Source organism: Symphodus melops, assembly GCF_947650265.1.
Source record: "Symphodus melops genome assembly, chromosome: 4".
In the NCBI taxonomy this organism is placed as follows: Eukaryota; Metazoa; Chordata; class Actinopteri; order Labriformes; family Labridae; genus Symphodus; species Symphodus melops.
Genome location: NC_136694.1, coordinates 28716174 through 28738684, shown reverse-complemented (window position 1 = coordinate 28738684; position 22511 = coordinate 28716174). Strand labels below are relative to the sequence as shown.

The 22511-nt window shown below is 43.8% G+C and overlaps 1 protein-coding gene across 1 annotated transcript; it reads right to left on the bottom strand.

The window, feature by feature from the left end:
• Positions 1 to 1305: 1305 nt before the first annotated feature.
• On the bottom strand, positions 1306 to 20917 carry nisch (nischarin). Its single transcript, XM_079341611.1, has 28 exons — positions 20559 to 20917; positions 19848 to 19931; positions 18973 to 19155; positions 17350 to 17398; positions 16448 to 16611; positions 16251 to 16346; positions 16080 to 16175; positions 15836 to 15988; positions 15337 to 15405; positions 15056 to 15241; positions 14744 to 14872; positions 14472 to 14585; positions 12808 to 12982; positions 10881 to 10999; positions 9982 to 10067; positions 9558 to 9848; positions 8606 to 8901; positions 8232 to 8443; positions 7579 to 8006; positions 7313 to 7488; positions 7159 to 7222; positions 6875 to 7013; positions 6362 to 6512; positions 5754 to 5873; positions 5477 to 5638; positions 5125 to 5297; positions 4677 to 4840; positions 1306 to 3851 (listed from the first exon to the last, which is right to left on the bottom strand). The coding sequence occupies exons 1-28, from the start codon at positions 20637 to 20639 to the stop codon at positions 3524 to 3526; spliced, it is 4488 nt and encodes a 1495-aa protein (XP_079197737.1). The 5' UTR covers positions 20640 to 20917; the 3' UTR covers positions 1306 to 3523.
• Between the last annotated feature and the right edge of the window lie 1594 nt (positions 20918 to 22511).

Below are 22511 nucleotides of genomic sequence, written 5' to 3'. Positions count from 1 at the left end.
TGCAGCTTCTGCTCTGCCTTCCTACTGTACTCCTCCTTTGCCTCTCGGAGTCTGACCTTGAGTTCCCCCTGCACACGCTTCAGCTCTGCCTGGTCTCCCTCCTTGAATGCCCTTTTCTTCCTGTTAAGGATCTCCTTGACATCGCTGGTGATCCAGGGCTTGTTGTTCGGGAAACAGCGTACAGTTTTAGTGGGAACCACAACGTCCATACAGAAGTTCATGTAGTCAGTTGTGCAGTGTGTGACCCCCTCGATGTCATCACCATGGGTCTCTTGCAGGGCACTCCAGTCGGTGGTCTCAAAACAGTCTCTGGGCGCCTCCTCTGCCTCAGGAGACCACTTTCTGAAGGTGCGAGTAGTTATCGGTTGTCTCTGGATCTTAGTCTTGTACTGTGGCTTGAGTAGGACCCATTTTTTTAATTTTTATTATCAACTTTATTTGTAAAGGGACCATGTACAATATTAAATATAAACGTTGCCATCTGATGTATTGCACCAGAGTTAGCTCAGAGCTAGTTTACATCTGCAGTCCCATGTGTCTCCCTCTCCAGTTTCTGGTTATATCCGCTGTTCTGTTTCTACATAAAGCCTGAAAAGCCCAAAAAATAAAAAGCTTTCACACTTATTTGAGTTTCTGTTTGTTTTGTTATTTTGAAGTGTTGTTGTTTTGAACCGGTTGTTTTTCTCTTTCAGGAGATTAACGGCATCACAGCAGCTCTGGCTGAGGAGTTATTCAACAAAGGTGAGCTTCCTTCTGGCTTTGACCTGCTTTCTTTCGACATCTTCGCTTCTCTGATTTAATAATAATAATCAGAATGCTGCGACAATCTGATTTCATTCAACCTGATTCATCAGAGACGGTTCACAATTATTGACGACGTCATTTAAAACGAGTTGGCTTTGAGGGGCGCCGTAAGCTTTGTGGGTGGTACATGCACCTCATGTATGGAGGCTATATTCCTCCAATTGGGTCTGTCCTTCTCTCTCTCTCTCTCTCTCTCTCTATCTCTCTCTCTCTGGAGCTGGTAACCTGTTGCATTCAATACGCTGCATTCATCCAGTTTCCTTAAAATAATTACCATGATTCCATCCCTCCTTTTGTTACGAGCAGTTTTTGTTTCTACACTGAAAAATGCTTCAACTACACGACCACATGTTCTGTTGTTTTTGTGTTTTGGATATGAAGTATTGACAGTGAATTAAAGCTAACTGGCTAGTTTAAAAAATCAGGGTGCCTGTAATCTTCTTGTTAGTGAACGCCATGAAGCCATAGTCCTTAAAGGAATAAACTGGAAACATAGCAAAATGCAGATCTTTCATTTTTCACTTTAATTAAGTGGCATTCCCCTTTAATAAGACAACATGTAATGTAAACGACACTGGTGAAGAGTGGGAGGGGCCAACGCCAGCTGGGATCCCATTTGTCGATATTATTGTACAAAAAAAAAAAACCTCAACAATACAACAAATAAAACAAACAAAATATAAAAAATAATACTCAATGATAATACTACATATGACATTTGAGAGTTCATGTTGGGAGTCTGAACAGGATGGTCATGTTTCATACAAAGTCTGCGTCATGATAGAAAACACCCGTCCCAAAGCCACAACTTATATTAATAATATCATATTTATAACAATGTACAGTTTAATAACACTGCCTCATCCGCTACCATGTGCAAGGAATAAAAGGTTGAGAGAGCAGATTGTGCCGAGCAGCAGCTTGTGTGTGTGTGTGTGTGTGTGTGTGCTATTTAAAACTACAGTCCAACATTTAGGATCATCCTCTTGTCGGCTCCTCCTCTACAGTCAGACTGCACAAAGAAAAAGAAAAAACGTAAAAACATAAAAAAAGGTTTTGTTTTCTTTGCTTGTTTTTTAAGAGCAACTTTACATAAATAGCAACAAGAAAATCAAACAGCTTTGGATTTAATGAAATGGGATTTACTTTTATTTTTTAAATCTCTCGCTCTCAAGCTAGGCTAGCAGTTTCCCCCGACTTGAAGTCATTGTGCTAAGCTAGGCTAACACAACCTTTCTTTGTACCAGACAAAACAGAAGTGAACATTTGATTCAAATCAAATGACTCTGGAGAGGAAAGAGGACAAGAGGATTCACCAGAAATGCAAACTGTTTCTATTAAAGGTAAAATATAAAATAAAAAAAACCTCCTGTAGACTGTCTGCAGCGCCCCCTGCTGTGCAACACAAGTCTGTCTGCGATAAGTAAATCTTCTTTGTGGAGAAACGTCCGCTGTTTCTGCTCCTCTTTCTGTCTGTAATGGCCGACTTTTGTCCGTTCGGTCTTTCTCACTCTCAAGTGTTTTTTTTTTCTTTAGTTGACGCCAGGCTGTGTTTACAAAGTGCTGTATCCCCTCATGTTTCCAAGACCTAAGAACTAAAGGCCTCAGTATGCTTCAAACCAGGTGCTTCTTGGGTCGTCTGAAACAACCTCCACTCCTCCATGTTCAGATGGCGTTTTTTCAAACACATGAGGAATATTGAAAGGTGCTAACTTGTTAACTGCTCCTTCTGTACAACAAACAAACAGTGCTGAAACTGATGCCTTGCATTTTGACATTTTAGCGGTAGCTCTTTTATAGATTGTGTTTCCAGGGTGAAAACTGCCAACATCCTGGTCATTGCAACGTCAAACTAGCGGCGACCAACGTTTTGTTCTTTGCTTTTCTTCACATAATTAATTACTGAAGTGAAATTCTACATGTTGCCATGCAAGCAGCAGTTTCCAGTTTCCAGGGGAAGAATAGCTCCATGGTCGACGCAGTGCCACTTCCTGAGTGGGCCTTTTTTTTTTTTTTAAAACACAAATAGATGTCATGGTCTGATGTCTGAGCACGCTCCTTCCTTCATGCGATCAATCGGTCTATTTCTCGAAGCGCAGATGGCCGACCTTGTTTGAGCGCGAGTCGTCGGAGAAAGAGCGAGAAAGCAGAGGGAGCGTGCTGTGACAGGTTTCTGACTGCGCTTTGAGTTACAAACATACAAAATGATAAATTAAAAAAAAAACCAGCTGATGTAGCAGATCCTTCACAGGTTCCTCTGCAGCTGATCCAAAGCAGACCCACCTCGTTAGTAAAAATCGAGGCCATGAGTGTGAAGTGCATCGTCGTCACAACATAACGTGATGTTAAATAAGTCCCCTCTTCTTCTTCATTCATACTCTTAGTAAACACCAAAGTGATTCTGGGGATTAAATCAAGTAAACAGGATCTTTTTTTAAACACCTCTCTCTACATCTTAATGCCTCTGAGGAGAAGCTGAAAGTCTTCTCTGTTATCCCCTTAACGATGACTCATCACATCTTCTCCTCACTTTCAGTGCTTTGCTGTCGTTTGCAGTCAGACAGAAGTTTGTACACGGCTGTGTTTGAAGCATATTGAGGCCTTTAAAACGCTAAATCAAGACCTGAATCTGTGTTTTAATGTCCCTGTTGAACGCTGACTCCGCCCTCCTGCTCCTGGCGACCAACGAGACGCTGAGCAAGTCTGTCCAAGCGGCCGATCACCCCGTGAGCTCAACAGGGAGCTCCCTGCTGCACAGCGCCTCCCACTGGCGAGCGAGGAGTGAGATTAGCCTCTCTCGGCTGTCGGCTCCCGGTACGAACACGCACCACTGGACCTCGCCCTCTGCGCCCCCGCTGGCTCCTCCCCCTCTGGGCGTGGCCTCCTCCCCTCCGACTGTGAAGTGGTCCATCGTGAGGTGGCAGAGCAGGTCAGGGCCCGGCAGGTCGTCGAACACCAGAGTCAGGGCCTGAGGGTAGGTCTGGTACCCGAGCAGGACTCGGTCCAAGTCCCTGATCCGCCGAGCTTCACGCAGCTGGTAGCGCTCCCTGTGAGAGGACGTGAGGAGGGAGACGATGAAGAGTCAACTACCATTCAGTTAATACAATAAACATGAGAAAAAAACAGAAAAGGCCCGCTGAAGTCAGAAACTCAGTCGTCTGACTTAAAATCCAACATGGCTGCTATGAGCGTCAACAGTAATGTTTAAGCTCTACACGACTGTTTATTCTGGATCACACAGGATCAGTTGTCATGTTAGTTTGTGCACAAAGTGTCACCAGGTGTGTCATTATCGTCAGGTAAACAAAGTCTTGTGTTTGAGTTTGTGATCTTCAAAATCTGAAATATTGAGAGAAAATCTTTTTTTGTCTTTTTGTGTCTTTATAGTAGAGATCGGACAGGAGATAGATTGTAATCTAGTGCGGTATGATGTGTGGGAAAGAATTCGAACCTGGGCCGCTCCCACCTCAAATCCAAACACATCCTCTTGACTTATTAGTGAGTCCCTGATAAAGTAAAAATTAAGTTAGGTGTATTTCATCTCTCCCTGCTCTTGTCCTGCACTGACAGAGTCAAAGTTCAACCTCTTTTAAAGCTTCAATGAGTCCACTTGTTTATTTCCCTTTTTGTCTACACGTCACAGTGTCAGTTGTGTCTCCTCATCTTCCTCTTTTCCTCAGCAGACAAGCACAAACACACGTTACTAAAATTAAACTGTGCTGCAATCAGGGGAGAGGGCATATTTCTTTTTTTTTTTATTGTTTAACGTCAAATCGTTTTTTTCCTGGGGAAAGGGAGGCACATGTTATGAAGAAAAAAGAAGAAGAAGAAGCTGTGCTACAGGATGGGGCGAAGCTTTCCTGCGTGTTCACCTGGAGGGCGGTTCTTTGGCGAAGTCGGGCAGAGGATAGCTGACGTAGTCCTCGTCCAGCAGGAAGACGTCGGTGCTGGTCAGGATCAGAGTCCTGGGCTGGAGGACTGGAGCTGGAGGGGAGAGACCTGACAGAGTGGAGCCTTGACTGCTGGGGATCTGCACCTGAAGCAAAAGAAAGATTATCATTTAAACACATGCAAATAGTAAGAGAGGGATTATTAAAATGCAGTAATGAATCTGTTTCCACTCAGTGACAGATGGACATGAACATCAGGTGTTTACTCTGCTTTCAGCCTGATTTAGACGTCTGCCTCTAATCTACACTGTACTGACAGCGAGGCCGTTTCCTCCATCAGCACTTCATACTTGTGCAACACGCCACCTACCGATTCCAGCCTGTTAACTTCCCCTGAAATACCAAATTACAAAGAGGCAGCAGTCTTCACCTGGAAGACCAGCAGGTAGAGCAGGACGTTGAATGAGCTGGAGGACGAGGATGCCGCGCTGCCTGAAGTCTTCCTCTCTGCCACGATGAAGGTCAGGTCGCCCATCTCCTCCTCGCTGGGATAAACAAACTTCACCCTGCTGCTGTGGACCAGCTCGTAGTTCTGCATCTTACCTGCGTGGGGAGACAAAATCACAAACAGTCTCATTAATATCCTGCACAGACTAAGTCGGGGCAAGGATTTAATCATTGATGGATATTTAAGAAATCCACATAATCAGAAAGTGCTTCGAGTGCAGGAAAGAACCCGGGCCGCAGAGGACCACTGGCGCCCCCTCAGCATGGATTCTTACCCATGTTTGTGTTGGTGAACTGGGAGTAGAAGTCCTGATCCGACGGCTCTGGAGGAGGAAGCTGCTGCTGCAGGCTGAGAGCTGACATCAGCTCCTGAAGGAAAACACCTGTCCCGTAACTGTCCCTGCTGAGGCAGCACACGATGTGATCGGCTGAACGACCTGTAAGCACACAGACCAGAGAGAGAGAGAGAGAGAGAGAGAGAGAGAGAGAGAGAGATAAGGACGTGTAGTGTATGATATCTGTACACAAGTGTGTGTGTGTTGATCCACTGACCGACGACTCTGAAGTACTGGTCGAACAGTCCCACGTTAACAGACAGAAGATCGGACAGTCTGATGGACAGGCAGCAGCACAGAGACACGTCGGGATCTCCAGAGTCCATCGTGTCCAACACTGACGGACACAGAGAGATTTATCAGAACCTCCGTCACTGACCAATCAGAGCCAAGAAGGGGGTTGGGCTTCTGATATCAGCTTTGTCAACAACAATGGCGGAGAAGACACTCGTCTAGTCTGACTCATCTTTTTAAGGGTATAATCTCCAGGTCGAGCGCTGACTCCTTTACATTGTTCTCATGTTTTCTTCGTGACGTCCTTGAATTCACCTTTATTACAGAGCGAGGCAGAAGTTCACTTTGGTTACCTAGCAACAAAGAGCGCTGGTGAGAAGCTTTTATTCCGTCTTTCTGCTTCGTTTTTGATCCAGAACTATTCCTGCCGACCTGCTTTTACTCGTCAACATGCGGCGACTAAAAAGGGGCGGGGCCTTAAATTGTGACCTCTGGCTTTTAAACATAAACGTGACTTGACTTCGCTCGTATATTAGCCTGTGCAGCGTTGAGTCGCTGCGTTCGTGTCCATTTGGTGACTCTTCACCTCACCTGAGTTGTGGCCGAGCGTGGAGGCGGAGTCTTCCAACAGGAAGTAGATTGTGTCGGTGGAGAGCAGCAGGCAGCAGGTGAGCTCAGAATCAGGAGACTTGTACAGGACCACAGACAGCCACAGGACCTGTCGCACCTCCTCGGCCTCGGACTGAGAAACGGTGAGAGAGATGAGTCAGCGTTTTAGAGCGCAGCACGACTCCAAAACTAAACGTTTTAAACTCTTGAACAAACTGAAGTTTAATGGCGTTTTTAGTTTTCTGTATCAGATGTCGACAAGAATCATAATCAAGAAAACAATCTGTACAGTTATCAAAAAATCTAAATGATAATTTTTGATAAAGTTTTCTTGAACTTAAATCTTCAGTTTTTTTTTAAATTGTCTGTAATAAAGTGATAATCCATTAAAATATCTCATTTGTGTTTGACAAAAGAACAAAAATGTTAACAAACAGTTGTGTAAAATGTATTTGTGTGTGTGTGTGTGTGTGTGTGTGTGTGTGTGTGTCCTACCATCGCTATATATCTGTGGAAGTAAGCCAGCAGTTGTTGTCCTTGCAGCCCAGACAGGAGCTTCAGTCCTGGGGAGAGACCCGCTGAGAGGTGGGGTGACGGCTGGTTCTCCTCCAGCTGAAGGTGGGACGAGTCCCAGCTGAGGAGGAACGAGAAAAGATTTTAAAAAGTAATCTTTGAAAAGTGTGTTTGGCTTCTTTAAATAAAAAAAAAAGTTTTTGTGTGTTATTTTGCGTGCAGCTTTAAATAAAGGTACAGAAAGGTGAAGTTAACAGAAGCTTTACCTGCCGGTGTTTTGGGGTTTTATGTTACTGGAACAGCAGCACTGGTCCTTCGAGCTGTAATGGCCTAATAGAACAAAAAGCAGAATAAAGTCACCAAGAGTGAAGAGGAAACTGAGGGAAACTAGAAACGTGTTAGCAGGTCGTTGGTCTTTACTTTGAGAGTTGTGTTCTTGGGGCGGGCAGGGCTGAGGCAGGGCAACCATCTTCAGACCCTCCAGAGAGGCTCTCCGCTGGCCCAACTCTCCCAGGAAAGAGCTTCTGTCCTGGGCCAAAGGGAAGAGCAACAGCAGCCTCTCACCACCCAGCAGCAGCTCCACGCGGTGCCGGCTCCTGAACACAACACGGTGATTTAAAAAAAAAAACCCTGATGATTTATAGACTTCACAGAACAGAGTGGATGAGTTATCACAGCCTCTTTACCTGGGCTGGTGTTTGGGGTCCTGACAGGAGGTGGAGCTGGTTCTGGCTCGCTCTCTCGGGTGAAGCACCACAGAGCCGAGGGGCACACGCACCAGGCTGCAGCAGGAGGACGAGGAGGCGTGATGGAGATCAGCTTTACTCTCTCGCTCTCTCTCTGCCAGCTCTCTGAAGTCCATCTTCAGCACCCAGAGGTGTCGGTGAGTGAGGAAAAGGAGAGTGGGGAGGCTGGGCTTCTGGTTTTTGGATAAGATGTCCGACAGGAGATGGTGTCGGTCTGAGGGAGAGGAGGAGGAGGAGGAGGGAAGGAGGAGGGCAGGGTAGCCTCCTTTGGCTCCCTGACTCTCCTCCACCTCCCAGGAGTTGATGAGCGAGCGAGGGAGGAGCTGAGGACCGTCGGGTGGCTCCACATCAGCCGGAGAACCTGCTGCCTGGAAAAACAGTTGAGAAGTTTTGATTTTCCAGGTGCTGACAGGGTGACGCACAGACTGAGCAAATGCTGGTAAGTCGAATCGTTATAATTTCATGTTTTTACAGGTGACCCGTCTGTAAGTCATATTTCATTATTCAGGCTTATCTGCACATCTGTCCACCGGTGTTCAAAACCCACAAGCTGCAAACAGCTGAGATAACTGGATTCATTGCTGCTCTCTGACCTGCATCAGCGCTGTCAGCTCAGTCCGGGTCCGTCGGAGTTCCTTATACTCGGAGAAGACGAACCAACGAGACGGACCGGCTCGGCAACCCAAAGCGAGGCAGGAGTCAGGGAGGTCTGCGTGGGAGGAGAGCAGGAGCTGGGAATACGGCAGCAGGAGGTCCACCTCCAGGCTGGACTGAAGCTCCTCCACAGGCGGACTCTGCTCCCGGTCTGAGAACACAAGAGCAGCAGAAAAACGTCTGTGACTGCTTAACTACAAGCTTCAGATGTGAGCTTGTCTTTTCCAAAGTCATAACTCTAAACACATGTGGGGGAACTTTTTATGAACCAATCCTGTCGTGTTAACTAAACACACTTCAGAGTACTGCTGACCTGCGTCCTGATTGGCCCACGTGAAATCCTCTTTGAGGGACAGCAGGCCGAACAGCTGATCTGTTAGCACCAGACACGCCTTCTTCTGCTCCACTTCCTCTTTCACCTGTAGACAGTAGCACCACAGGACCCTGCTGACCTTCACCTCCTCCTCCTCCTCCTCCTCCTCCTCACACAGCTGCTGAGGAGCGGACTCCTCTGCAGAAGGAGCAGTTAGTGACGTGGAGGAGGAGCAGACCGACTCCTCGACAGAGTCGTCCAGACCCATCTCAAAGTATCCGTCCCTGGAGCCCGGACTGGAATAATGAGCATGGAAATAAATAAATAAAAACAATAACAAAAAAAATCTGTTATTAAAGTTGAAACATTTTCATACAAAAATATAAAAACACAAACTTGCATTTTATCTGAATCTCAGAGTCCCAAACACTGGTTTTAGTTTTAGCTGATCTCAAACACAACAAGCAGTGAGACCTTTCAGAACCGGTCACCCCAAGACAGAAGATCCCAGATATATAAAACTAACATTTTAAACATTTAAAGGGAATCTCAGAAACATTTTCAAAAAAAAAAACTAGAGGTTTTCTAAAATTTCAAGAACCAACAACAAAAAAAAAAAACTAGAGCCGCACAATTCAGAAAATCAGCGATGTTAAACGAAACAATTGATCAGATTCTAATGTTTTTATCACGTCTTTATTGTTATTGTTTTGTTTGAAATTTTCATTAGATGTTTTATGTGTTTTTAACCCTCCTCTGTAGAACTTTGAGATTGAAAAATTTTAAGTGCTTTACAAATAAAATGTTTTATTATTAAAAACCTACAGGGTCCCTATGAGAAATTGAAGGCATTTTCAGAAGCAGTCAATAAAACGAGACAATCCCAGAAAGCATCAGGAGCCTCGAGATGCATCGATGCACACAGAAAGAAGAAGGTTGCCGGTTGAGTTACCTGAGAATCTCCACCTCAGTTCTCTCCACATTGGACTGAATGTTTCTAATTTCAGAGCTCCTCTCCTCCTCCTCCTCCTCCTCCTCTTCGTCCCTCTCCTCCTCCGTCTCAGCCTCCTCCTCCTCCTCCTTCATGTCATTCGTCTCCTTCAGAGCGGCGCTGAGACGACGGGAGAGCTGGGTGATGAAGTCCTTGTTGGAGGAGGAGAGGGAGAGCAGGCGAGCAGGAAGCAGAGGGCAGCCGGCCGAGCTGCAGGTGAAGCACGAGGAGGACGAAGAGGAGCAGACACAGCTGGAGGAGGGAGACACAAAGATAGACGCTGATTCAACCTTCAAAGTTAGGCGTTCAAGTAGCTGGATGTTCATTTAGAGATTTTAGTCATGAAAACTTTTTTGTTTTTTGTTTTGTTTGATTGAAAACTGACCAGACAGAAAGAGAAGAAGTTGTAGCGTTACTTGGAGATTCTCCACATTGTGTTTGTTCAGACAGACTGACAGCAGGTTGTTGAACCTGAAGAGGAAAAAAACAAACACATAAAAGCAACATTAGCATCCATCAAGTCGACCAATAACACTTAAACGTTTATCAAACCGGCTGAGTCCGGTGAAAACGTTGGGACAAAAACGCCAAAATGTTGAATTTAGTGACAAAAAGATGAGCTGAATTTTTTTTTTTTTTTTAAACACAACAAACCCCAAAAATGAGAATCATGTGTCTCCTACTGTGAAGCCCAGTTGGCGTGTGGCGAGATTGTACTCTCGCAGTAATAGGTCAGCGGTCTTTATCCTCTGACTTATTTTAGTTTCATCAGCTGTACATTAAAATCACAACACAGTCAGGTGTGCGGAGGCGTCTTTATGATGCAGCTGCAGAAAATAAAACAACGGCACGAGACGCTTCAGATTTTGCACGAGACGTCACTCCTCTATCTGTGCCGAACTTTTTCTTTTTCTTGAGCCCACAATGTGCAATTAAACAGGCTTCAGATAAAAGAGAGGTCCGGAAATAAACCCGGGCGGGCGGACGGTCCGAGCAGCATCTGTGTTGGACTGAAGTCCAGATTCTGACCTCTTCAAAGAAAACATTTTTAAACGTATAAATTTCTCGGATTGAAAATCCAACATCTTTTTTTTTTATTATCAAATATGTTTAAATGTTGAGTCTGGATGGGCAGATAATCCTTCAACATATGCAACAATCTTTTACAGGTGTTTGAACAGTTTCTGCCCCTCCGAATTCTGTCCAATCACACGGCTTCTCTTGTCCTCAGAGTGATAAACCCCGCCCCCCTCCCCTCCCCGGTGTTTCAGGTGTGTCGCTGACCTGCTCGGGTTCAGCAGACAGGAGTTGTGTATTTGTGTTAAAGCTTGCAGGGGGGGCTTCAGCGTCCACAGGAGGGGGGACGCTGGGGGGAACGGGGGCTTCTTCTCTGCTCGTCATTTCTGCAACAGGAAACCAAACAGATGAGGAAACGTTCAGCGCAATGCAACATCCTGGAAATATGACAAGTTCAACTTTTCACTGGAATAAAGAACCAACTGTGATCAAAATAAAGGGAAACAATTTAATATCTGAATCTTCTAAAACATCATTTGATATTTTTTATTCCCTCATTAAGAACAATCAGAAATTTAAACGTCACTATTAAAAAGCAACTCAAAACTTTATACAACAAACTATGAATTAAAGGTTAATAACTTATAAGGGTAATATATCATATAAAATATAAAATAAATACATAAAAAAATAAAAAAATAACATAATTATTATTAATAATAATAATGGTCCGATTCAGACTTCACAACAACAACAAAACATGAATACCACAGAGCTGTCGCAGCCTGTTTTAATGGAGAGACTTTAGTTGTGTCTGTTAGTATCCATACACTGACGCAGTGTGCAGCCTGGTCAGACACTCAGCTTGAGCAGGGCGTTAGAGTTCAACACGACACCACTGAAGATCTAAATATTTACAGACTTGTTCGGACACACTCCACATGAAACGTTTCCTCCTTTAAAAGATCGTTTTTCAATAAAAACAGAAAACCACATAGCGGGTCATTTCTCTTTCTCCTGCACTCTGTCTACATTGCACACACGTTACAGCTGTTTGTGAAGCTTCGGAGGGGCAGCGGGCCTCAGCGCTGACTTCAGCAGAGAGGACGATGTTGGACTTGTGTCGTCGCGTTCGGTTGAATTAGTTCAGAGTTGATCTCGGTTATAAATCCATGGTTTTGACTTTATTTTACTGGGTTTATTTGTGGGTTGTTGTTAAACAGCATGTATGTATTATACAAACCCACTGGCAACAACTCAGACCTGAAACACTGATTAAATGTGCAATATAGACAGCTCTCTCTCTCTCTCTCTCTCTCTCTCTCTCTTCTTTGGGTTAATAACACGACTGGAGATCGATCATTTTAAAACCGTGCCGAACAAGTCTGGAAAAAGCAGAGTGTCAGGTGATGTGAAAGTGTCGGAGGGTTAGTAGTATCAGTAGAGGTTGTTATTGATGGGTCAGCTGTGCTCCTTCATACATCAGTCTGCATGTGAGCTTCACCTGCTTTCATACCAACGAGTCATTTCTTTAAGGTGAAAAGACCTCGAGCTGGTTGTTGATTTCTAAAATGAATAAAACTGAAAATGTTTACTTTTGTTGAATTGAAAAGAAGAGGACGTCAAAACCTCTGACTGTTTGGATCAAATAAAAACAAAAGTTTTTGAGGATTAGTGGATAAAGTGGAAAACAGTCGGACTCTTTGGATTGACCTTCAGGATACTGTCAGGTAAATTCGTCACGTTCCTGCAGCAGAAAACTCTTTGAGTCGTCTGTCGTGTAAAACATGCAGATAAAAGAAGCAGATTTCTATCAAATGTTCTGAATCCTCAGAAACTAAAATACCAGCTGTTTCCAAAGCAGGTTGGATGTTGTGCAACTTGTAAAGAAAGCAAATCATCAAATCAAAAATGGGCTCGTCATTCATCATCACTTCCTGTCTTTATTTACATTTTACCCAACGTCCCATTTTCTTTGGAAACAGGGCTGTCATTCAGTCAGGATTACTTACTGTCCAAACGACTGATTGATTGATTGATTGATTGATTGATTGATTGCACATGAAATAAACTGAAGCAAGCACAGTCAGCAGCTTTCTTTAATGGGAATGATCTGCTGCCTTTAATGAGAAATAAAAAAACCCTCCCTCCCTCCCTCCCTCCGCCCTGCACAGCCTGATACATACATGATTACCTTGGCTGGGGCAGGCAGCCTGCTGGGCCGGGCAGGAAGAAGAAGAGGAGGAAGAAGAAGAAGAGGTAACAGCAGGAGGAGCGAGAGCAGAGGAGGAGCAGCAGGAAGAGGAGGAGGGAGGAGAGGAGGAGAGGCGAGGAGGTGCAGGTGCAGCCAGCCTGGTCTCCTCACTGATCTGACGAGAGGACAGAGAGGAGGAGCCTTCAGAGAGCAGCAGTCACCTACATCATGGAGCAAAAAACTTCACACCTGCAGCCAGCAGCTCCATCAGCAGCGGAGGAGGAAACAACCGGCACTCCGAGAAAACTCTGGAGGTTGTTGGAAATCTTTCAAACTGATCGTGAAGTGAAAGAGCGAAAACTGTGAGCTGAACGTTCAGACCGCCATCATGAAGTTCAGCTTGAATGCAAATTTGTTTTGTGCAAGTGTGAAAGCTCTAAGAGTCGTTCTGAACGACTTCAAAACATCACAAACTTAAAAAAGGCACTTTTGCAGAAGGAAGCAGCTTTAAAAGGAAGAATGTGCGACTCCTCTTCTGTTTCGGCTCTCCTCCTCCACTCACGTTCACACACAGGAGCTATGAACGGAGAGCAAGCAGCGGATAAAATGTTCCTTTACTCCAGCTGCAATCTCCAACATACATCCAAAAAACAAAAAGAATCTGCAGTATATTTATCTGTACATTGTTTTCTTTTTATATCTTTTTATATCTGCACCTTATGTAAATACTTGCTGCTGTTTTCATCCTGCACTACGAGCCAATGCATTTTTTTTTTTTAAATCCGCACTGTAAAGTTCAAGTTTGAATGACATTAAAGAAAGTCTCCAAGTCTTGTTGTGTCATCGGGCTAATTAGCGCTCTTAAGCTAGCTCGTAGCTTCAAACTGACACTGAACGATCGCGACCTAAAGACTCTTAAAGTGCCATCCAAAAAAGCAGCGTGTTCTTCTTCTTCTTTTCCTTTTATACAGGAGGAGAGGAAACCCGACAACGATCACAGCTTCTCCCTCGTTGTGGACAGTCGGACATTCTTCCTTTTGAACACAGATTTAGCTCTTAAACTTCACTTCTTTTTTTCCATTTCCAAGTAAGAGGATGACTTCACAAACCTCTTTATTTATGTTGATTTGACTTCATGTGTTCATCCTCTTACCTCTGCTGCTGATGTGCAAACTCTCTCTCTTCTAATAAGTTGGAGTAGTTTATGGCGTCTGCAGCAGCCCCGTTACTCGCGCGGTAACGTCACGAGCTGCTGCAGAGTTTAACAAGAAGTGTTAGTGATCATCTTCTCATCTCAACTGTCTATAATCAGGTTAGAACCACTACAGCAGGTTTCGGTGAGACTAGAGGAATAATGTGCAGATATATAACATGTAGAAGTTCAGGACTCTTAATGAGAGCAGTCAAATCAGTGAACACGATGCGTCGCTAACCTTCCACACAGCTAATATTAAATCCTCGTATCTGAAGTGCAAAGAAGAAGTCCGTTTAATCGATTACGTATTTAAACTGGCTGTGTGATGAACTAATACTTACTTTAACTCCTATAAAAAGGACAGACTGGTGAATGAGTGAATCTCTGTATCAACATATGGGACTGTAATGACCGTGTCAGACGCTCTGACGGCGTCTCCGGCTGGATGACTCGGTCGGACGCAGCGTACCTTCTTGTCGCCGCTGCTCTTCCTCTCTTTGACTTCTTTGGCTTTCTGAATGGCTTTTAACACTTCCACCGTGTCCAGCTCCTTCTCCGTCGTCACTCTGCTGTCCAGACAAACCTGATGACGCACACACAAACATTTTAAAGTTAGCTTGATTCGCTGTTCTGAACGTTGACGATGTGGATCACTGGATTTGTGAAGCTCTCTATAAACGTATCGGCACATTTCAATCTGGCATCAGGGTTTTTTTTTTTGCACATTTTGCACCCGTGTACCTCTGCTGCACGGTCACCAAACTGGGCCAGGACTTTGGTTCTGTAGTCTGGGATGATGCACATGGGGTTACTGGACAGGTTGAGTTTCTCCAGACAGGGCAGAGAGCCGATGTTCCTGATCTCCTCCAGCTGGAATCAGACACACAAGACAAACCCACCGACTCTTTAAATCACAAGAGCATGCATCCAGTTACATCATGTTTGTTATGTGATGATTTTCTGCACGTTTTCATTTCTCACCATGTAAAAAAAAAAAAACTACTCTCTATGAGATGAATGTTTTAGAACATGCGGCGTTCCTCGTGTGAATACCTGAGCCAGCTGGTTGTGACTGAGGTCCAGGTTGACCAGAGAGTAGAGCTTGGTGAGGCCGGTCAGCTGGTCCAGCTGGTTTCCGGCCAGGTTGAGAGTCTTGATGTTTCCAAGGCGGGTGTGAGCGGCTTCCAGGACCTTCAGGCTGTTATAGGACAGATCCACGTGGACCAGATTGTACAGGTGCTGCGAGAGCAGAGGGGGCGGAGTCAGGCAAACATTATGTCTGTGTGTGTCCTTGCAGCTGCTACATGACTTTAATTCAAAATCTGATATCATACCTGCAGGTTTTCCACAGTGGACAGCTGGTTGTTACTCAGATCCAGAAACTCCACCTTACGAATGAGTTTCTTTAAAAGAGACAAAATGAGTCAGCACTCGAAAAATGATGCAACATATCTACTGACTGAGCTGATGACGCTCTCTCTCCTCTGTGATCAGACATGAAGGAAACATGCAACAGCCAGTATGTCCTCCTTCTAACTTTAGATTCTGCTGCAGTACTCATTTTAAACACTAGGGGGTGGCAGAGTGACATTTTGCTATTTGTAAGTTTTATAAATTATGAAAAACCCTGAGACATTGTGTCAGGATAACTTTTAAAATACTTTTTCAAACAGATTTATTTACACAAAGGTTTTAAATCCCAGATTGTTGTTTTAAATATCGACTGCAGACGTGAAAAATGTGACAGAAATAAAATAATGTGAAACAATGGTGGAGAGAAATGACTGCTGCCACGTGACTGACTGTGTTCACGTTTGATTTAGCGAGTCTCACCACCGAGCTGTCGATGGAGCTGATGCTGTTGTGACTCATGTCCAACGTGGTCAGGTTTTTCCACACGGGGACGACAGCTGTGACGGGACAGCCTGACTCCGCCCCCTCTGCCTCCCACTGCGAGAACTCGCTCGCCTCAGGAACCAGGATCGACTAGGACAGAATAAGACTTTTTTTCAGTACACACAATTATTTTTTTTTATTTTTTAAATCCAGCAGAGACGAACTTTCATCTAAACTTTACCATCATCGTTTCCGTGGAGTGGTGGATACTCAAAGTCGCCAAACTCGACCTCAAACACGACAGACCTTGAATCTGCTGAGAGCTGCACTCACTGATCTAAAGGCAGAGAGGGACACAAGTTATGACTCAGCAGTATTTCACACGTGTAGAGACAAGAGGCGATCCTGTTACCTCTATCTGCAGCAGCGATTTGAAAACCGACAGGTCGAACGGGAGACTGCACTCCTCGATGTTACTGCTTCCCACCGGACCTCTGGTGCCGGACACCTGAGCAACAGAAACAAAAACAGCGAGAGACATTAGCTGACTCAACTCCGCGACGATGAACAGTGCGGTGAAGATTTCCGTCGTATTTCGAGGAGTGAGACCTTGAGATATCTGAGCCTGCAGGTGAAGTCCAGGATGTGTCCCAGGTCTGTTTTGGCGTCTCCGTTGAAGCAGGTTGGTTTGGCCAGGCGGAGCTGCTGGCTGACGGAGTAAAGCTGCAGAGGATGGAGGGAAAACACTTCTCCAGCTTGGAGCAGCTGCTCGCCTGCAACAAAAAAATAAAACACAGAGAGGTCTGATGAACACTTCATCTGACAGCCTCACGTTCTTAAGTTTTTAATTATTTACATCTTTATTTAGAGACAGGATGGGGTCAGAAAGAGAGAGTGAAGAGGGACCTGCAGGGTTTCAAACATGAGCTGCACGCTTTAAGGACTATGGCTTCATGGCGTTCACTAACAAGAAGATTACAGGCACCCTGATTTTTTAAACTAGCCAGTTAGCTTTAATTCACTGTCAATACTTCATCTCCAAAACACAAAAACAACAGAACATGTGGTCGTGTAGTTGAAGCATTTTTCAGCGTAGAAACAAAAACTGCTCGTAACAAAAGGAGGGATGGAATCATGGTAATTATTTACTGGATGAATGCAGCGTTTTGAATGCAACAGGTTACCAGCTCCCATTGACCTTTAATTGCTCTGAATTTCACAGTGTGATTATAGATTATATTAGAGAGAGAGAGAGAGAGAGAGAGAGAGAGAGAGAGAGAGAGAAACTAGAGGAATATAGCCTCCATACATGAGGTGCATGTACCACCCACAAAGCTTACGGCGCCCCCGGAAGCCAACTCGTTTTAAATGACGTCGTCAATAATTGTGAACCGTCTCTGATGAATCAGGTTGAATGAAATCAGATTGTCGCAGCATTCTGATTATTATTATTAAAATCAGAGAAGTGAAGATGTCGAAAGAAAGCAGGTCAAAGCCAGAAGGAAGCTCACCTTTGTTGAATAACTCCTCAGCCAGAGCTGCTGTGATGCCGTTAATCTCCTGAAAGAGAAAAACAACCGGTTCAAAACAACAAAACAAACAGAAACTCAAATAAGTCTGAAAGCTTTATATTTTTTGGGCTTTTCAGGCTTTATGTAGAAACAGTACAGCGGATATAACCAGAAACTGGAGAGGGAGACACATGGGACTGCAGATGTAAACTAGCTCTGAGCTAACTCTGGTGCAATACATCAGATGGCAACGTTTATATTTAATGTTGTACATGGTCCCTTTACAAATAAAGTTGATAATAAAAAATAAAAAAAATGCGGGAAAAGAGTCACAGGTTGGGTTTGAACCCGGGCCACCTCGTAGTTCAACAGCTCGTCATGTTTTGCTTATTATATAAAAAAAAAAAAATAAATCATCGGTTTCAAAATAAGACGATCATTACAGCTTGATCAAAGTCACTTTATCTGGGATTAGTTACACAACGATTCATAAACACAGGGCAAAGAGCAACTCCCCACCCAGGCAGTAAACTTGCTAAACTACTTTCCTCACAGTTAGCGGAGACAGTATTCACTTTGTAATGCAGCTAAATAAACAGTAACACTGTGATAATCGTGTCTTGTTACATGAGCAGCTCACTGCTCTGGAGAGTCCCGTGTACCGGGACAACACTGGTCTGTTGTGGCAGCGACTCGGTCACAAGGTCGCCGTCAGCGACGTCACAAAGCCTGAACTTGTACTTGAAATAAAAGTGTTCGTTGTGTCAGCGTTTGTGAGTTCAGACAGAAACCAGCGTCTCTCCTTCTTATGTGAGTTCATCTTTTTTTGTGTGTGCAACGACCCTGACTCAGCCATCATCATCATCATCATCATCATCATCACCAGCAGTGAACACAAAATAATTTCCTTTTTTTTTTTTTTTTTTATAAATTTAAATTTAAAGTGAACAACATCTTAAGAGCCAGAAACTAAAACAAAGCAATGAAAACGTGAATGGAAAACACTGAAGATCTGGTGTGAGTGCAGTAAAAGGTTCTATCACGGCGTCTCGCAGACGAGATGAGACATTTGGCAGGTCAGATATTAATCCACTCAGGTCGAGTTCAACTGTCTACTTGTTTTAATTTTCAATCTCCATCAGGTCATGTAAAAACTCTGAAAACAAGCAAAAGTTTTCACCCTCCCTTTGGAGAAACAGGAACCACAGAAAGGTTACATTTCAACTCCTCCAGCCATATGGGGGGAGGGGGGAGGGGGGTCATTTCCTGTTTGACAAACACGCTCTAAACGGCGCAGAGCATGCTCCATTGAGAAAGATGAACACTGTTTGTTTTGGAGGAATTTGACGCTAGAGCAACACAGAGCGGGGCCCGGGCCTCATCCCAATCCAACACCTGTGGGACGAGCAGGAGCCAGACCTCTGACAGCAAACTGAAGCCCCCGGTTTGAAAGCTTTTAGCCCCGAGTCTTAATCTTCACAAGTCCACAAACTGGCTGCATCATCTGAGCATAAGCTGCAGAAACTTAATATTTATTTTGAGTTCTGTTTGGTGATGTAGGAAGGATACGACATCCTACCAGGTTAGAGGTGTTAGGACAGAAGTAAGCCGAGGTGTACTCACATATAGGTGAAAGTGCAGGAAGAAGGCGAGCGGAGTGGGCGTGGCTTGTGGGAACTGCTGCAGCAGCGTCTGCAGGTAGAGCTCCAACTCTTTCTGCCGCCGCTCCACCAAACTCTTCGAGTTCTTGCCGATCATCTTCTTTGGAGGAAGCAACCGTCGGTCCACTTTCTTCTCTGCTGTAAGCTGAGGGTGACAAATTAACGTTAATTTATACATGTAGTCTTGAGTCACGGACGCTTTTCTTTGTTCACTTTAAACTCCATATCTTTATAGAGTGAACTGTTGGTCAGTGAAAACGAGACATCTGAGGGAATCTACGAGACCTTGGACTCCTCAAAACAGTGAAGAAAGTTTTTACCAATGTGTGAGCAATTTATCATTAAATAGAGAAAATAAAGATATGAATCAAAGCTGATGCTGTGCAGGAGGGCACGATACGGCAGAAGCCTGGTGCCTGCAGTCATCTCAGCCCTCAATAAAAATCCTCCTCAGTCCCAATCCCCGGTCCCCCCATAACCATATGCACTGTATGTCCTGTCACTGTATGTCCTGTTGCCCCACATGTATGTCCTGTTGTCCCACATGTATGTCCCTGTGCCTGTGTTCACTCTCTGTTGGCGCGCTGCCCTTAAAACTGTACACTGTGAAAAAGAAATTCCCCTCGGGGACAATAAAATAAAAAGTCTAAAGTCTAAAAGTCTAAAGTAGTATTCATCTGCAGGTCTCGTCTTTTGTTCTCCATGAGTTGTTTCCTCCTGTCGAAGCTCCTGTTTTCTGCCCATAGACAGGTTAGAGTTCTTACACACTTTATAATGGACCAGATTTCTAACCTGGTGGATTTCATCACAGTCAGAGTATAAACAACCTGCACCCACCTTCTCGTGGAGGTCGTGGAAGTCACTGTAGCGGTGTTTTACAGTCCACTTGTGCTCTCCGTCCGTCACATCAATAATGTAGACCTGGAAATAAAGCAGCAGCACACTCATTGTTTACAGCTACAGTGATGCCTGTAGGGTTCAAAAGTGGCTCCTGGGATTTGTTGATCCTCTAATAGCTGGATGGAAAAATATAAACAGAGAGCTTTGAGAAGATCTTAGTTTCCATGTGACTCACAGGTGTGGATAAAAACATGGATAAAACTGGTGGGTTAAGCACATTTCCAAAAAGTACTCAGAGGTGGGATACACATCTTGTTTTAATCAGTCGTGCTCTGAAGTTAAAACCTTCAGAAAATAACAACACATAACTTTACATTACACAGGCGTGAACTCACCTCTTCATGACAGGGATTAAACACGGTGCAAAGAGCTGTCATGTCTGAAACTTTTGAAGGAAACTCTGCAAAAACTCGGAAACTGTGTGACAGCTAACAGCTAGCAGCTAGCTCGGCCAGTTAATAGTCCACACTCAGGGATTACTCACACATAAATGAATGACATAAAAAAAGTCTGATAACCTGGGTAGTCTCTGTGCCCACTGGCAGTGTCATTTCTTCTATTATAAACTAGCTGTCACTTCGCGACATCGGGAGCCAGGCTAGCAGAAAGCTAAGCTAACCGGACGCTAGCTAGCTTTAAAGGACTTACTGTGTAGTTTTCGACCAGCTCCGACCCGACAACGTTCACTCTCCTCTCCAGAACCTCCTCCGGATACGGACCGGACTCCATGCTGAGATCGATATGAGCCGGTATCAAGTTAAAAATAAACAATTAAAAAGGCTTTTTTCGAGGATTTTTTTTTTAAACGGCTTCTTCTCGGTTAACCGCCGCCCGGCGCCATGTTTGTTGTGATGACCGTTAACAGCTGACCACTTTGAACCGTTAAAACTTTATTCACACACACGGCAGATCGTTGACAACATCATTCTCAAACGAAAAGACTGGTTTACAGCTAGCTACAGCCTTTCGAACATTATTCCAGTATAACACACGCCGTCACACGATGTAATTTAATTTGTCGCAGGACGAAGGCAAAACAAAAAGCGAAAGAAAGAGCGTCTTATCTTTTTTATTATCTGTGATGTACTTTGGTCCAAATATAACATGAATCAAGCAGGAGAGGAGGTTTGTGACCCTGTACAAAACAGCCCTCTCATAACGCTCCGTTTTGGTGTGTGTGTCTCTTTAAATGACCCCGGGAGATTTTCTTACCAGAATTCAACTTGTGACGTCACAAACTGAGAATTTGACACAAAGCATTTTTCATCTGTGTGGTAAAACTTAAGCAGACCACAAACAAATGACTGGATGGAGTAATTTCAAATTGTGTGGGTCGATAGATACTAAGGTTACGAAAAACACTGTAAAGTTTGCCAATTTTTTATTTTTTTCTCTTTTATAAATAAGATAAGACAAGGTACTCTTTATTGATCCCCCCTTGGACGATCGTTACAAAAGCTCAAAAAGAGGAGTACAATCAGAATAAGATGGCAAAAATTTATAAACAAACAGTAATTTACGGAGCCCCTGGAGTCCTAAAAAGTATGTTGCATGCAAAAGATAAACTGTTTTACTGTTTGAGACTTCAGGGGCTCCATAGTAATTAAATATAAGTTGTCTTGCTTTTCAAAGGAAACTTAAACATTTAAACAATGTTCACAAAGTCCACTTTTACAGTGTTTTTTTTTTTTTTTAATTTATTGGGGTAACCTATACCGACGCATAAAATGTGAAATAAATCCATCCAGTCCTTTTATTATTTTTATATTTTACATGAGGCAGCTGCGATACACCTGATGTATTTTAGTTTATTAATACATCACATGTTAAGTCCTTGGTTTTGGCTTTTTGTCATGTTGGATGTACAACGATCTTGGAAGATCAACTAATACGGACCATTAAAAAAATAAGCGGTTGAAGCTGCTGTAGGCGTCATAAAGTCTGATTTACCAGGGCGAGATGAAACAACCCGATTGAGGACAGATGATAATGAGATACAAGAATAGTCTAAATGATCAGGACATAGCACGCTGAATGTGTCATCAGAGACGTTACTGGCCTATTGTCCCCTGATGGGATCATCAGCTACACCCTGCTTGTTCCACAGATTATTCAGGGTTCCTTTAACGTCATGTATAGAGGCCTATAATTAAATAAATCTTTAAAAAAAACACACACATCAGAGGTAGCAGTACACAAATCCTCCTTTATCTAATTTTCTATTCACCTTTATCCCATATTTAATTTTTTCCATATATAAATTAAAGACCTTCCTGTTTTGGTTGGTTAAGTTAAAGCTCAGTTGATCTGTTTAATGCACCAGTAAGACTAATGAGTATTTAATGCTGGATTAAACTGCTGACTGATTTTTTGAATAAAAGGATTTATTGTTTGGTTTGTAATAACTTTAAAAAGTGGAAATGTTCTTCTTATAAGTTCTTTGCACCCGGTCTCAGTGGATTCGAAATAAATGAACTCTGAACCTTGAGGTACAAAAACACCCCTCACAATGTTGCTTTTGTCCAACCAACAAACCAAAACTTGAAGGTGATTTAAAGTGAGGAATAACACGCATGTTTGTACCATTAAATGAATTGTCCG